At 48.6% G+C, this 12,920-nt stretch overlaps 1 protein-coding gene across 1 annotated transcript; it reads right to left on the reverse strand.

Moving 5' to 3' along the window:
• Window positions 1–1,214: 1,214 nt before the first annotated feature.
• On the reverse strand, window positions 1,215–4,895 carry LOC138375112 (zinc finger protein 132-like). Its single transcript, XM_069458509.1, has 2 exons — window positions 4,742–4,895; window positions 1,215–3,061 (listed from the first exon to the last, which is right to left on the reverse strand). The coding sequence occupies exons 1-2, from the start codon at window positions 4,773–4,775 to the stop codon at window positions 1,215–1,217; spliced, it is 1,881 nt and encodes a 626-aa protein (XP_069314610.1). The 5' UTR covers window positions 4,776–4,895.
• Window positions 4,896–12,920: the final 8,025 nt, after the last annotated feature.

A 12,920-nucleotide genomic window follows, 5' to 3' on the forward strand; every position in this document is an offset into this window, starting at 1 on the left:
GACAGCTGGAGAAACCCAGACTTCTCCTGGGGAATCAGGGAACTGCCTTCTTCTTTTTTTTTTTTTTTTTTTTTTTTTGAGACAGGGTCTCGCTCTGTTGCCCAGGCTAGAGTGCCATGGCGTCAGCCTAGCTCACAGCAACCTCCAACTCCTGGGCTCAAGCAATCCTACTGCCTCAGCCTCCCAAGTAGCTGGGACTACAGGCATGCGCCACCATGCCCAGCTAATTTTTTCTATATATTTTTTGGTTGTCCAGCTAATTTCTTTCTATTTTTAGTAGAGATGGGGTCTCGCTCTTGCTCAGGTTGGTCTCGAACTCCTGACCTCAAGCGATCCTCCCGCCTCAGCCTCCTAGAGGGGAACTGCTTTCTGACCCAACAGACCACATTAGTGTTGTAGACTAATTCCTTTTTCCTCAGGGTAAGCTCTGAGTCCTCAGGTAACTCTGAAACATAGGCCCCTATGTTCACTCTAGAGCCTTTCAGTCTTTCCCAGTCCTTCACACAGCAATCCAAAGTAGGACATAAAAGGACAGAGGCTCCCTACTCTCTTACTATGCCCTGGGGCAATTCCTACATGCCACAAAGCCATTCTCCACTATACCCATTCCTCTCCTCAACCTACCCCAATAGAACCCCTAGGATTAAAGGTGACTTGATCAATAAGTTCGTTGGTATCACACAGCATAGAGCAGACAAGGTAGGTGGAGGGTAATTTGTGGGCTCACTGGACATATTATAGTGGTTATATGAAGACTTTACCACATCCCATAACGCATGTGCATCTTCCTGAGAAGCTTAAACTGAATTCCCCTCAGTCAAATTGAACTGACCAGCATGGGGTCAGTTCACCGATGAAACCTCTCAGAGGCAATGGGAATTAAGACATACCAGTGGGCTGAGGACAATTCTAATTTCCCTCCAAGAAAGGAGAAAGGAGACAGAGGGAGCTGTTTTCCCCATGCATGAGGAGAGGAATGCTGCAAATATTTGGATCCAGGCAGGATAGAAAGTGGTTATGGATTCTGCTTTATGTTCTAGGGTGAGATGGCTCTGCCAAGGTTCCTGGGCTAATCAGAAAGGACAGAGTAGCTTCTAAAGGCTTTTCCACATTAGTGGTACATATAGGTAATTTCTTTGGGGTGGGGATTCTGCTGCGTGAAGTTTGACTTGGCTGAAAATTTTCTCACAAAGTCTGCTTCCATAAAGATCCACTTAGGAATGAATCCTTTTATGCTGAGCAAGGTTACAAAGCCGGCTGAAGATTTTCCCACACTGGCTACACTCATAAGTCCTTTCTCTGTTGTGAACTCTCTGGTGTCGAACAAGCGTGGATCTTTCACTAAAAGCTTTCCCACACTGGCTGCACTCATAGGGCCTTTCTTGTGTGTGAACTCTCTGATGACGAACCAGGTGGGAGTTATTGCTGAAGGTTCTCCTACATTCACTGCATTCATAAGGCCTTTCTCCGGTGTGAACTCTCCAGTGATAAATGAGGCTGGACTTCCGGCTAAAGAATTTTCCACATTCACTGCACTTATAAGGTCTTTCTCCAGTGTGAACTTTCTGATGTTTAATGAGAATGGAGTTTTGGCTAAAGAATTTCCCACATTCATTGCACTCATAAGGCCTTTCTTTTGTGTGAACTCTCCAGTGCTCAATGAGACTAGAGCTGTGAGCAAAGGCTTTCCCACACTCATTGCACTCATAAGGCCTTTCTCCGGTGTGAATTCTCCAGTGCTGAATTAGGCTGGAGCTGCGGCTGAAGGCCTTTCTACATTCACTGCACTCATAAGGCCTTTGCCCAGTATGTACTTTCTGGTGCTGAATGAGGGTAGAGGTATTGCTGAAGGCTTTACCACATTCACTGCATTCAAAGGGCCGTTCTCCAGTGTGAACTTTCTGATGTCGAAGGAGGTGGGAGCTTTGGCTGAAGTCTCTTCCACATTCACTGCACTCAAAAGGACGTTCTCCAGTGTGAACTTTCTGGTGCTGAGCAAGGTTGGAGTTATTGTTAAAAGCTCTTCCACACTCACTGCACTCATAAGGCCTTTCTCCAGTGTGAACTCTCCAGTGCTGAATGAGAGCAGAGCTTCGGCTGAAGGATTTACCACATTGATTGCACTCATAAGGTCTTACTTGGGTATGAACTTTCTGGTGCCGAAGGAAATTGGAGCTTTGGCTGAAGGCTCTTCCACATTTGAGGCACTCAAAAGGCCTTTCTCCAGTGTGAACTTTCTCGTGCCGAGTGAGGTGTGACTTGTTATTGAAGGCTTTCCCACAGTCACTACATTCATAAGGTCTTTCTCCTGTGTGAATTCTCTGATGATTAACAAGTGTGAGTTTGTGGCTGAATGTTTTCCCACATTCACTGCACTCATAATATTTTACTCCAGTGTGAAAATTCTGGTGCTTCCTCAGTTTAGACAGATGACTAAAGGCCTTCCCACACTCCTTACACACATGAGGTATTTCTCCAGTGTGCAATATTTGATTAACAAAGGTTGATTTCTCACCAGAATGAGTTCTCAGGTGGTTGAGGAGGGTGGAGGTCTTTAGAAAGGCTTTTCCACAGTTGTTGCCCTGGAAGAGTTTCTGTGTGGTATGGATTTCTGGGAGCTGTCCAAAATTGAAATATGGCTTCCTCCTGCTGCCAATGGCCTGATGCTGTAGATCCTGGCTGTCCAGAATGGCCTTCCTACCTTCCCTGCAAGCAAAGGGCTTCTCTGACAGGTGGACATTAGAGCTCTTCACAAACGAATCCCTGTCCTTGTACCATCTGAAGGGCTTCTCTCTGCTAAGCTCCTTCTGGTCCTGGTGAAGGTTTGCATTGAACCAAAAATCTCTCCCACATGCTCCACATGTGTAGGGTTTCTCCTCAGGGTGTACTCTCTGATGCTCAGCTAGGTGCAAAATGTCTTTCAAGAATGGTCCACACATGTCACAGGAGTTATCCTTGTGGGTGGAAGGATCTGCATTGGGGATCCTGACCTGTGACACCCCTTCTATAGAAACATTCTGCTTGGGATGGGCCTCCTCACCCTCCACTCCATGCCAATAACCTGAAAGCAGAGAAATGCCAGTTAACTGAGTATACCACTTGGTGGGAAAGGGTGACTTTATTAGAAATGTGTCACCCAGGAATTCACACCTAGGAATAGGTCCAAAGGATTGCTGACAGCGCAAGGGAGTAGGAATCAAGGTGAAGGAGGGCCCACTATGGAGCACAGGGCCCAGGCAAGCCACAGAATAAGGGAGACCTCACCAGTGGCACAGAAACAGAAATGAGTCATAGGACCTGGATAGACATTTCTCCAAAATAAATACATACAAATGGCCAATAAGCACATAAAAAGATGTTCAATATCATTAGTCATTAGGAGTATGCGAATGAAAACCACAATGAAATACCACTTTACACCCACTAGGATAGCTACAATAAAAACAAATTTTGACGATGAAGTAGAAAAACTGGAACATTTATACACTACAGTTGGGAATGTAAAATGGTGCAGCCAATTTGGAACAGTTTGGCAATTCTGCTCCTACATAGCTACACAAGAGAACTGAAAACATATCCACACAGCAACTTGTACAGGAATGTTCACGGTAGCATTTAAAATTAAAAAAAAAATTATCTGTTGCTGTTTTTTTTTTTTTTTTTCCAAAGACAGGGTTTCACTCTATAGCCCAGGCTATAATACAGTGGCACGATCATAGCTCACTGCAACCTCAAATTTCTGGGCTCAAGCAATCTTTCTACCTCAGCCTCCCGAGTAGCTAAGACCACAGTCATGTGCCATCACACTTGGCTAATTTTTAAATCTTTTGTACCACGCTCGTCTCCAACTCATAGGCTCAAGAGATCCTCTAGCCTCAGCTTCCTGAGTAGCTGGGATTATAGGCACAAACCACCATGCCCAGCTTCAATAGCAGCATTTTTCATAACAGCTAAAAAGTAGAAACAAGCCAAATGCCCGTGAATGGATGAATGAATAAACAAACTGGGGTGTATCTACACAATGGAATATTATTTGACTATAAAAAGGAATGAAATACTGATACATGCTACAACATTGATGAACCTCGAAAACATGCTAAGTGAAGCTAGTCATAGAAAAACATATGGTATGATTCCATTTATAAAAAATGTCCAGAATAGGTAAATCTATATAGTTAGAAAGTAGATTTGTGTTTCTAGAACTGGAGGGAAGAAATAAGGGAAGATGAGGAGTGACTGCTAACAGACACAAAGTTTGTCTTTAGGTGATGAAAACATTCTAAGATTAGATTATAGTGATGGTTATAAGATGTTAAAATATATTAAAAACCACTGAATTGTACACTTTAAAAAGTGAATTTTATGGTTTATCTCAATTAAGCTGTTTTTAAAAAATGTCTCATGGAGTAAAGGAACAGAACTTGGGCATAGCCTCATACTGGATCACCCCACCAGGGATTGGTCAAGCTTGATGGGATTCATTAGGCAGTCTGGATCCCTAAGCTCTGCCCCCACAAGGCTCCTGGGAAATAGCTATTAAGAATGCTCATGAGGCTGCTCAGGGAGAGACACGGGAGGTACACACAGCAGAGTCCAGGCACCCACGGTACCTACAAGAGGAAACCTGGGAAGGAAGCACTATCCATGATCTGGCTTTGGGGTGAACAGAATTTTCTATGGGGAAAAGGCATAGGGCAGAAGCTGGCCACCACCATACTGGGGCAGGGAATAGGGGCCTTACCAAGTGAGGTCATGAGCTCAAAGTTCTCCAGCATCACTCTGTGGTACAGGTGCCTCTGGGCTGAATCAAGGAGCCCCCACTCATCCTGGGAGAAATATACAGCCACATCTTCAAAGGTTACAAGGCTCTGCAATGATGGGACAGCTGAGCCAGGGGGCCAAAAGGCAGGCTAAAAAACAAACAAAAAATGGTCAAGTGACTCAGAGTCCTGCCACATCTACTACTGACATCTCTTCTTCTCATGATCCTCTCAGTCTACCCCTCACCTACCCTTAGCTTATCTTTCTCCCAGGCCCCACCTAAGAGAACAAGCCCTGGCACCACTCTATCCTCATAGTCCCACTGGTTACTATATCCAGGCCAACCCAACCCAAAGGAACAACATACAGGTGGGAAGGTAGATGCTGTCCCCTTCCTCCTGCTGGCCAGTTCCCCTGTGTCTCCCAGATCACACCTCCTGAACATAAGAAAATCTGGGCTCTCCTTTTTCCTTAAGCCTACAGGACCCGGGTTCTAGGTCTATCGGTTCACATTCCCTCACCTTGTCCATATCACTCTTCAGATTGTACTGTCCTTATATCTCCACCCCTCTCTACCAACACAATCACCCTCTCCCTGTTCACACCATAGGCCACTCCCTAGCATCCTATATCCTACTATGCAGATACCTGACAAGGGCAGCCAGGATCCACTCCTGGCCCAGGCCTGCCATAGATCTCCAAAACCCCACTGCCAGAGGCTGCCATTGTCCCTCATGTCCATCTGCCTGCTTTGCCCTATTGCTTCAACAATCAGCTGCCCAGAACTATACGCAGATCTCAAATGTCTCTGCCCTCTTCTACCTCTGCCTTTGTATATGCTGTCCTCTCAGCAGTCATAGCTGTTCTCACTCTCTCTAACACCCAAATCCCAGACCCACTGGCCCCCACTCAGCTTGGGCTGACCTTTTATGATCCTACTATTCTAGCAGCCTGACAAAACCCCTAGGACCTAGGAAGGATGGCCACAAACACCTGGTGAGCTGTAGAGAGGTGAATCAACCTAATCTCAAGCATCCACTCATCCTACCTGTCACTTCTATACACATCTTCTTCTTTTTTCTTTCATTCTTCTTTTTTTTTAGACAGAGTCTCTCTCTGTTTCCCAGGTGCCCGGGCTAGAGTGCCGTGACGTCAGCCTAGCTCACAGCAACCTCAAACTCCTGGGCTCAAGCAATTCTTCTGCCTCAGCCTCCCAAGTAGTGGGACTACACGCATGTGCCACCATGCCCAGCTAATTTTTTTTTATACATTTTTAGCTGTCCAGATCATTTCTTTCTATTTTTAGTAGAGACAGGGTCTTGCTCTTGCTCAGGCTGGTCTCGAACTCCTGATCTCGATTGATCCTTCCGACTCAGCCTCCCAGAGTGCTAGGATTACAGGTGTGAGCCACCACGCCTGACCACTTTTTTTTTTCTTTTTTTTTAAAGAGGTTCTCACTCTGTCACCCAGGCTGGAGCACAGTGGTACAATCATAGGTCACTGAAGCCTCAAATTCCTGGGCTCAAGAGAGCCTCTAGCTTTAGCCTCCCCAGTAGCAAGGACTACAGGCACACACCACCACACCCAGTTAATTTTTAAATTTTTGTAGAGACAGGGTCTGGTTGCGTTGCACAGGCTGGTCTTGAACTCCTGGCCTCAAGCAATCCTCCTGGCTCAGGCTCCCAAAGTGCTGAGATTACAGGCATGAGCCACTGTGCCCAACCTATACTTCATTTTTATCCTAAGTCTACTTTCTGTTCAGGAGACTTGGTCACTGTCCTAGACCCACTCCACAGCTGTGTGCAGTGTCCACACACAAGCCTCCACCCCTTGGAGGTCTCCAGCCTGGACTTGTCATAACTCCATAATCGCATGTTCAGTGGTCCACTTGGCACCTCCATTTGGCAGTCTCTGGGACATTTCAAATACAACACGGCCAAAACCCAAGTCTTTATTTTCCTCCTCAAATCTACTCCTCACACCAACTTCCACATCGGAATAATCTAGAGTCAACTTTGACATCTCACTTTCTTTTACTGCCCCACATCAGGTAATCAATGTCTCAACTTGATTCAGTAGTTACCACTTCTACCTTCGAAGGCACCCCTCTGTCCAGCCACCAAAAGCACACAGCTGGACCACTGCAGTCACACCCTCGCTGGTCTTCCTGTCTCTGCCCTCACCATCCCCCAAGTCTGTTCTCCACTAGGCATCCACAGGGAGCCTGTTAAGACCAGAGTCAGAGCACCTCCTTCCTCTGCTGCAAACCTTCCATGGCTCCCACCAGCGTCAGAATAGGGGCCCAGCTCCTCAGCCTGCCCTTCCAGGCCTAACTCCGCTCTCCCTGCTCTCTGTTTCCACCAGACTAAATGGAGACTTGCAGTCCCCTGAATACTTTCATTTCATCACATCCAACCAATTTACACATGCTGATCCCTGTGCCTGGGACAGTCTTCTGGACTTCATTCCACAGTATTCCAGAGATGGGAATTCTTCTGTATAACCCCCGGCCTGGATTCAGGATGCTGGGTCCCAAGACACCACCACCCGCTATTTCGGGGCTCCAGGATCATAGGGGCCGGGCTCCCAGTGGGTGAAGCTCGGGCATCCTCCGCTTACCTGCACCGGGTCCATCAGCGACGCTGCGGGCCCCACTGGAGCTCGAGGGCTGGGCGGGGCCGTGAGAGGCCGTGCCAGGGCGAGCCTCGCGGGCACAGCCGAACCCCCACAGCTACAATGGGCGGCGCGAACACGGGCTGCGGGTCGCACGCAGGGTCTCTGTCTTCCCGGCTAGAAAACGCGCCTGAGGCCCAGGGAGCCACCTCCGGGCACAGTGGGGACGAAGGGTAGGTGCAGAGGCCCGGAGATGCGCGTTGCTGGTTCCACATTCGGGAAAACCAAGGCCAGAGAGGCAGATCCACCAGCCAGGGGTCACAGCGCAAGTGACAGGACGGTGACGGTCCCGCCCCCTCCCCTCCAGCAGCAGCAAAACGAGACGACAATGTCGTCGCCGGAAGTCCCCCATCCACTGCCGTCGGTCGAGCGGTCCCTTCATTGGCTCGGGCCCGCCCTCGACTATGACGCTCTTTCCCTGAGCCCCTCTCGGTGCAGCTTCGTCGTTGCCAAGGTGATGAGCAAAGGCGCTTCTCGCGTCACAGCTCCCACAGAGCGAACTGCATTACACCAGGCCGGCCACCAGAGTCCGGGAGAGGGGACTTCAGGGCTGGCCAGGACGCCGGGCCAGGAACCGTACTCTGGCGTCTCGCGGTTACGTCCGCACCTGACGGAGGGACCGTGTTGCTGGGCTAGGGGTGGCGTCCGGGAGGCTCCCCGGGGCGCGGAAACGAGAAATTTCGCCTCTGTGATCTGTGCGCGAATGTTCCTCCCCGAGCCTCGGCGTCCCTGGCCACAGAGGGGAGGCCCCGTGGGGCTTTCGGGCTGCGTCGCGCTGGGGTGTCCGCCGGGGCCTCCGCCACAGCCCATCTTTGCCCGTGGGCCCCGGAGTCGTTGCCCTTGGCGTTGTGTCCCCTTTACAGAGCGGGAGACAGAGGCCAAAAACAGCTGTCAGCTCCGAGATCATAACCCAGCATGTGGCGGGACTCACGTGAGCATGGTACATGAGCCAGTCGACAAGGCCTAGGTGAGGGAGGGTGTCCTGGCCCCCACTCGGCTGGACCTCAAGCACTAGTGTCCTAAGTCCTCAACTGAGAAGCCACCTGCCCGGGACCCCCTGCAGCCCCACAGAACAATGGAGGGTTCACAAGTGGACGTCACCATTTCAGAATCCAGTATGCTGAGACGTGGAGGGTTCAGGCAGAGGGATCTGCATATGCAAAGACTTGGACGTGAGTCTGATCTGAGCTCTCATGTCTCCAGGGAACAGAGAGGATGAGGGGAGTCCTGCCTCTAACGGCCGGTTAATGGTGTTAACGAACCCACAAATGGGATTCAGTGTTGCTCGCAGCACAGAAAGCCAATTATTGAAATAACTAGGATTGTCAGGGAAGAAATGATTTATTGCAGGAGACGAGTCTGCTGGGAAGGGGAGGTATGAACTGCCTCAAGTCCACCTCTCAGCCCAACGGGAGGGGGGGAGGGAGGTTATTTTGGAGGTGAAATGAATAATGCATGAGGGGAGTGAGCATTATTATGCGTTTGGGGTGGAGTGCAGGGCATGCAAGCGCAGTGAGTAATCTTGATCAAAAAATGGCGGATAAATCCCTCCCAGGGCCGGATTTTAGTATTATAATGAGCTAGGGATTAATATTGGTCATTCTTTCAGCCTTGTGTGCAGGCCCAGTGGTTCACTGGGCATGATCTGTGGAGTATGGCTTATCTTGTCTTCTTCCGACAGATTGTGTGAGGCTTTGTAGTTATCTCGTGGCTACAACGAGGTTGCACTGTTTCTGGGAAAGAAACTCAAAAGATAATTCATCAGTGCAACAGAAAGTTACAAAGTTCTGGTCAGCACATCTTACTGAGAGCTCTCTATTTTCTGCCTATTTTGAGACTGCAGCTGCTAAGCCACCAGGGCTGAGATAAAACTCACTGTCAAGGTCGCTTAAAGCAGCCAGCCCTCGCCACAGTGTGAACACTGAAAACTCATTTGAAATATGAGGGAACTAAAAAAAATATTGAGAAAACATCTTCTTGTTATGGAGCCAGTTACAATGGTGCTGGGAGCCATGAAAGGTTTTGAACAAAAGAGGATAGACATGGTCTGAGTTAGGATTTTGAAAGTATTCCAGTGGCTGCTGAATGAACACACTGGTGGAGGAGGAGGTTGTGGTGGGGCTGGAAGCATGGAGACTCATGAAGAGGCTACTGCAATGTTCTGGGAAGTTATAATGGTAGCTTGTCTTGAATGGAAGCAGGAGAGGTGGAAGAAGTGGTCTGACTTCCCATAGATTTTCAAGATAGAGCTGATGGAATTTCCTATTACATCAGATAAGGGGAGTGAGCTTGAGTAGGGGTGAAGGACCATCCCAAGTGTTTAGGAAAAATGAAGATGCCACCCATGGAGATTGGAGGTTGAGAGGAGAGGATATTTCAGGCAAGATTAGCAGTTGAATTTCGTAGGTATAGAGTCTGAATTGTCTGGAGACCTCTGAGTGGAGTTGTCACATGGGCTCCTGCACTCACAGGGCATTCTGCTGTGGCCTCAGGATGTCCAGACTGCATTGTGCTGGTGGCCTGGACCAAGAAAGGCCCTGAGGCTGGGATTTGGGAAGGAGAGTCTTAGGTTGTGGTTACAGATGGGCCCTGAGGTGAGTGTGAGGTGTTGAAACTAAGGACCAATGGCTAGGTGGAAGGGATGGGTTCAGAAAAATGAGGGAAGTACTATCCAAAGGCCCATGGGCCTGGGGAGGGTACACATCCAGGGGGAGAGCCCATGTTGTCAGATATGAGAGAGTGAGCAAGTGTGTTAAGGGCAAGGTCCAGGAAACATGAATGGGAGGTGGCAAGCAGAGCAGGGACTGGGTCACATGCCCGGTGCTTAGGTCACATTCGTCTGCCCACCAGCCTGGTGTTGCAGGGCTCAGTGATCTTTGAGGACAAGGCCAATACCTCTTTCAGGAAAAAGTGTGGTTCCTTTGGCCCACTGGGGCTTATACAGTGACATGATGCTGGAGACCTTTATACTGTTGTCCTCACTTGGTCAGTCTACTGTGTCCCCTCATTCTCTGACACCTGACATCTATGTTTTCCTCTGCCTTTCCCATGTTCCCTGTGGGGAGTGCTGCTGGCCCTGGCATTTGCCTGTGTCCTGCTACCCCCTTCTCTGGCTGCTGCACAAACCACTCCCACACCTTCTGCCCTGGAACCTTGACAACCATGGTCCAGTGCCAGAATTCTCACAACCCGTGTAGCATATCACATGTAGCTGGGTCATTTCCTGGTTAGGTGACCCTGTCAGGATCTATAGCTTTTCTGTCCTCTCTGCCCACCCCCTCACTCTAGTAGAAGTTTTCTGTCAGCTGTCCCTTGCCAGTAGACATGCCAGCATCATAGGCAGTGACATGACCATTGATTGTGGGGTCACTGAGCTTTCTTAGTAAGAATTTCCTGAGCATACATTTTGTGAAATTCAGTTCTTCCCAGATATATAACTACACAGGTGATATTTACCTGTTGTGCTTTGTCATGGGGTAGATCACCTTGACCTGGGTCTGACTCTCCATAGGAATCACTGCCTCCACCACCAAATATGGTCCCCAACAAATTAGAAGACCTGGCTGGTAGACACGGTGGCTCCAGTCAGGCCATGGCCAGAGAGGCCCCACGGAGGACCAGTCCTGGTGAGTGAAAGACAGATGTGGCAGGGCCATTGGTAGTGGGCTGGTGGCTCACCTGGTACCTGACCTGTTCTTTCTGTTGTCCTGGCACCAAGATGAATGGTCATGCCTCTTTTTTTGTCTTCCTGACCCTCTTCTGACACTCCATCCTGCTTTCCCGTGACTCCTACTTTCGCCTGACTCCTGTCCTCTGACTGGCCAGCCTATTACTGGTCTTCTAAGTGTCACCCTTTCCCCTTCTTCCCTCTTATAGCCAGGTTTCCTACCCATGGCCTTCCCTTGATGTGTTCTGAGCTAATGTGTATCTTTAAATAGTTCTTGAAAACCCGTTCTTCCATGAGACTGTCTTATTCCCTCTGAGGAGTGTGGGCACAGGTGTTGATGTCCTGGACTTCCCTCACTGCACACTCTGAGCAATGTCTGTAGCTCCCAGTGTACTGGTCCTGCAAACTATAAGTCAAACATAAGGTAGGGATCCTCCCTGAGCAAGAATTGGCTTGAGCTCAGAGTCAGCGAAGCTGGACGTGCTTCTTGCGTCCAAAGGTCAATGGGTCCAGAATGTTCCTTGAGGCTAGAAGTCAATGGGTCCGGACACGGCCCATTGACTGCTGAATGATTCTTGGAGCTAAAGGTCAATGGCCTATTGAAATAGACAAACTGTTTCCTATGGCAAATAGCCAAGGTGTGTCTCATTGGTCCAAAGGTTAAGACGCAAACGTTTGCCTTCTCTTGAGCAGTTTCCATAAGAAATGGAACATGTCGCCTCTAGACTCTAAAGATAGTCACGTACCAGGAAGTAGCTGCTGGACAAAAGGACTTTAAAAATAAAGCGACTGCTGCTTTCCGTTCTGCAGTCTTTACCGTCTTCGTGTGTCCATGTGTTTTTTCTGTGTGTCTGTATGTATGTTTATGTGTTCATCCCCCACTCTGTAATCGGGCCGCAACACATAATCCTAAGTATTCACATTTTTGTAGCTGGGACTACAGGCATGCACCACCATGCCTGGCTAATTTTTCTATTTTTAGTGGAGATGGGGTCTCGCTCTTGCTCAGGCTGGTCTTGAACTTCTTAGCTCAAGTGATCCTCCCATCTGAGCCTCCCATATATTTTCATGCTACTTTAATGGGCATATTTATTTTAAAATTTCAATTTATGGGCCGGGCGAGGTGGCTCACGCCTGTAATCCTAGCACTCTGGGAGGCTGAGGTGGGCAGATTGTTTGAGCTCAGGAGTTCGAGACCAGCCTGAGCAAGAGCGAGACCCTATCTCTACTAAAAATAGAAAGAAATTATATGGACAGCTAAAAATATATATAGAGAAAATTAACTGGGCATGGTGGTGTATGCCTGTAGTCCCAGCTACTTGGGAGGCAGAGGCAGAAGGATTGCTTGAGCCCAGGAGTTTGAGGTTGCTGTGAGCTAGGCTGATGCCACGGCACTCTACTCAGGGCAACAGAGTGAAACTCTGTCTCAAAAAAAAAAAAAAAAAAATTCAATTTATGATTGTTGCCATTAGATCAATTCAAGGTTTGCTTTCAAAGTTTGTTAAGTGGGACCAGAGCAGCTTTTAATCTGTGGCTAATTTTCCCCACTGTGAGGCACTACTCATCTAAATACCTGACCCTGCAGACTATGAGCTTTTCTTCCTTGGCTGGTGGGAAAATGAACTATAGCCAATCCTGTTTATGCTCTGGGGCTTGTTCCCTCTCTCCATTTGGGTGGTTCTTTCCCCAGCCTCAGGTAGTTGCTTACGTGCATTTGCTGATCAGCCTTCAGATGGAGAATCAAAGGGGACTCTGCCATTTTCTAGAGTTCTCCATGCAGCTCTCTCCTCTCCAGTTCTCTTATTGTGAGTTCTCCCTG

This window comes from Eulemur rufifrons, chromosome 24 (assembly GCF_041146395.1).
Source record: "Eulemur rufifrons isolate Redbay chromosome 24, OSU_ERuf_1, whole genome shotgun sequence".
NCBI lineage: Eukaryota > Metazoa > Chordata > Mammalia > Primates > Lemuridae > Eulemur > Eulemur rufifrons.

Excerpts from the sequence above, each read along its gene's own strand:
- LOC138375112 (XM_069458509.1), bottom strand. The coding sequence starts at position 4,775 with ATGCTGGAGAACTTTGAGCTCATGACCTCACTTG. Across the intron at positions 3,062-4,741 it reads TGAGCTCATGACCTCACTTG|GTTATTGGCATGGAGTGGAG; the intron begins GTAAGGCCCCTA and ends CTCTGCTTTCAG.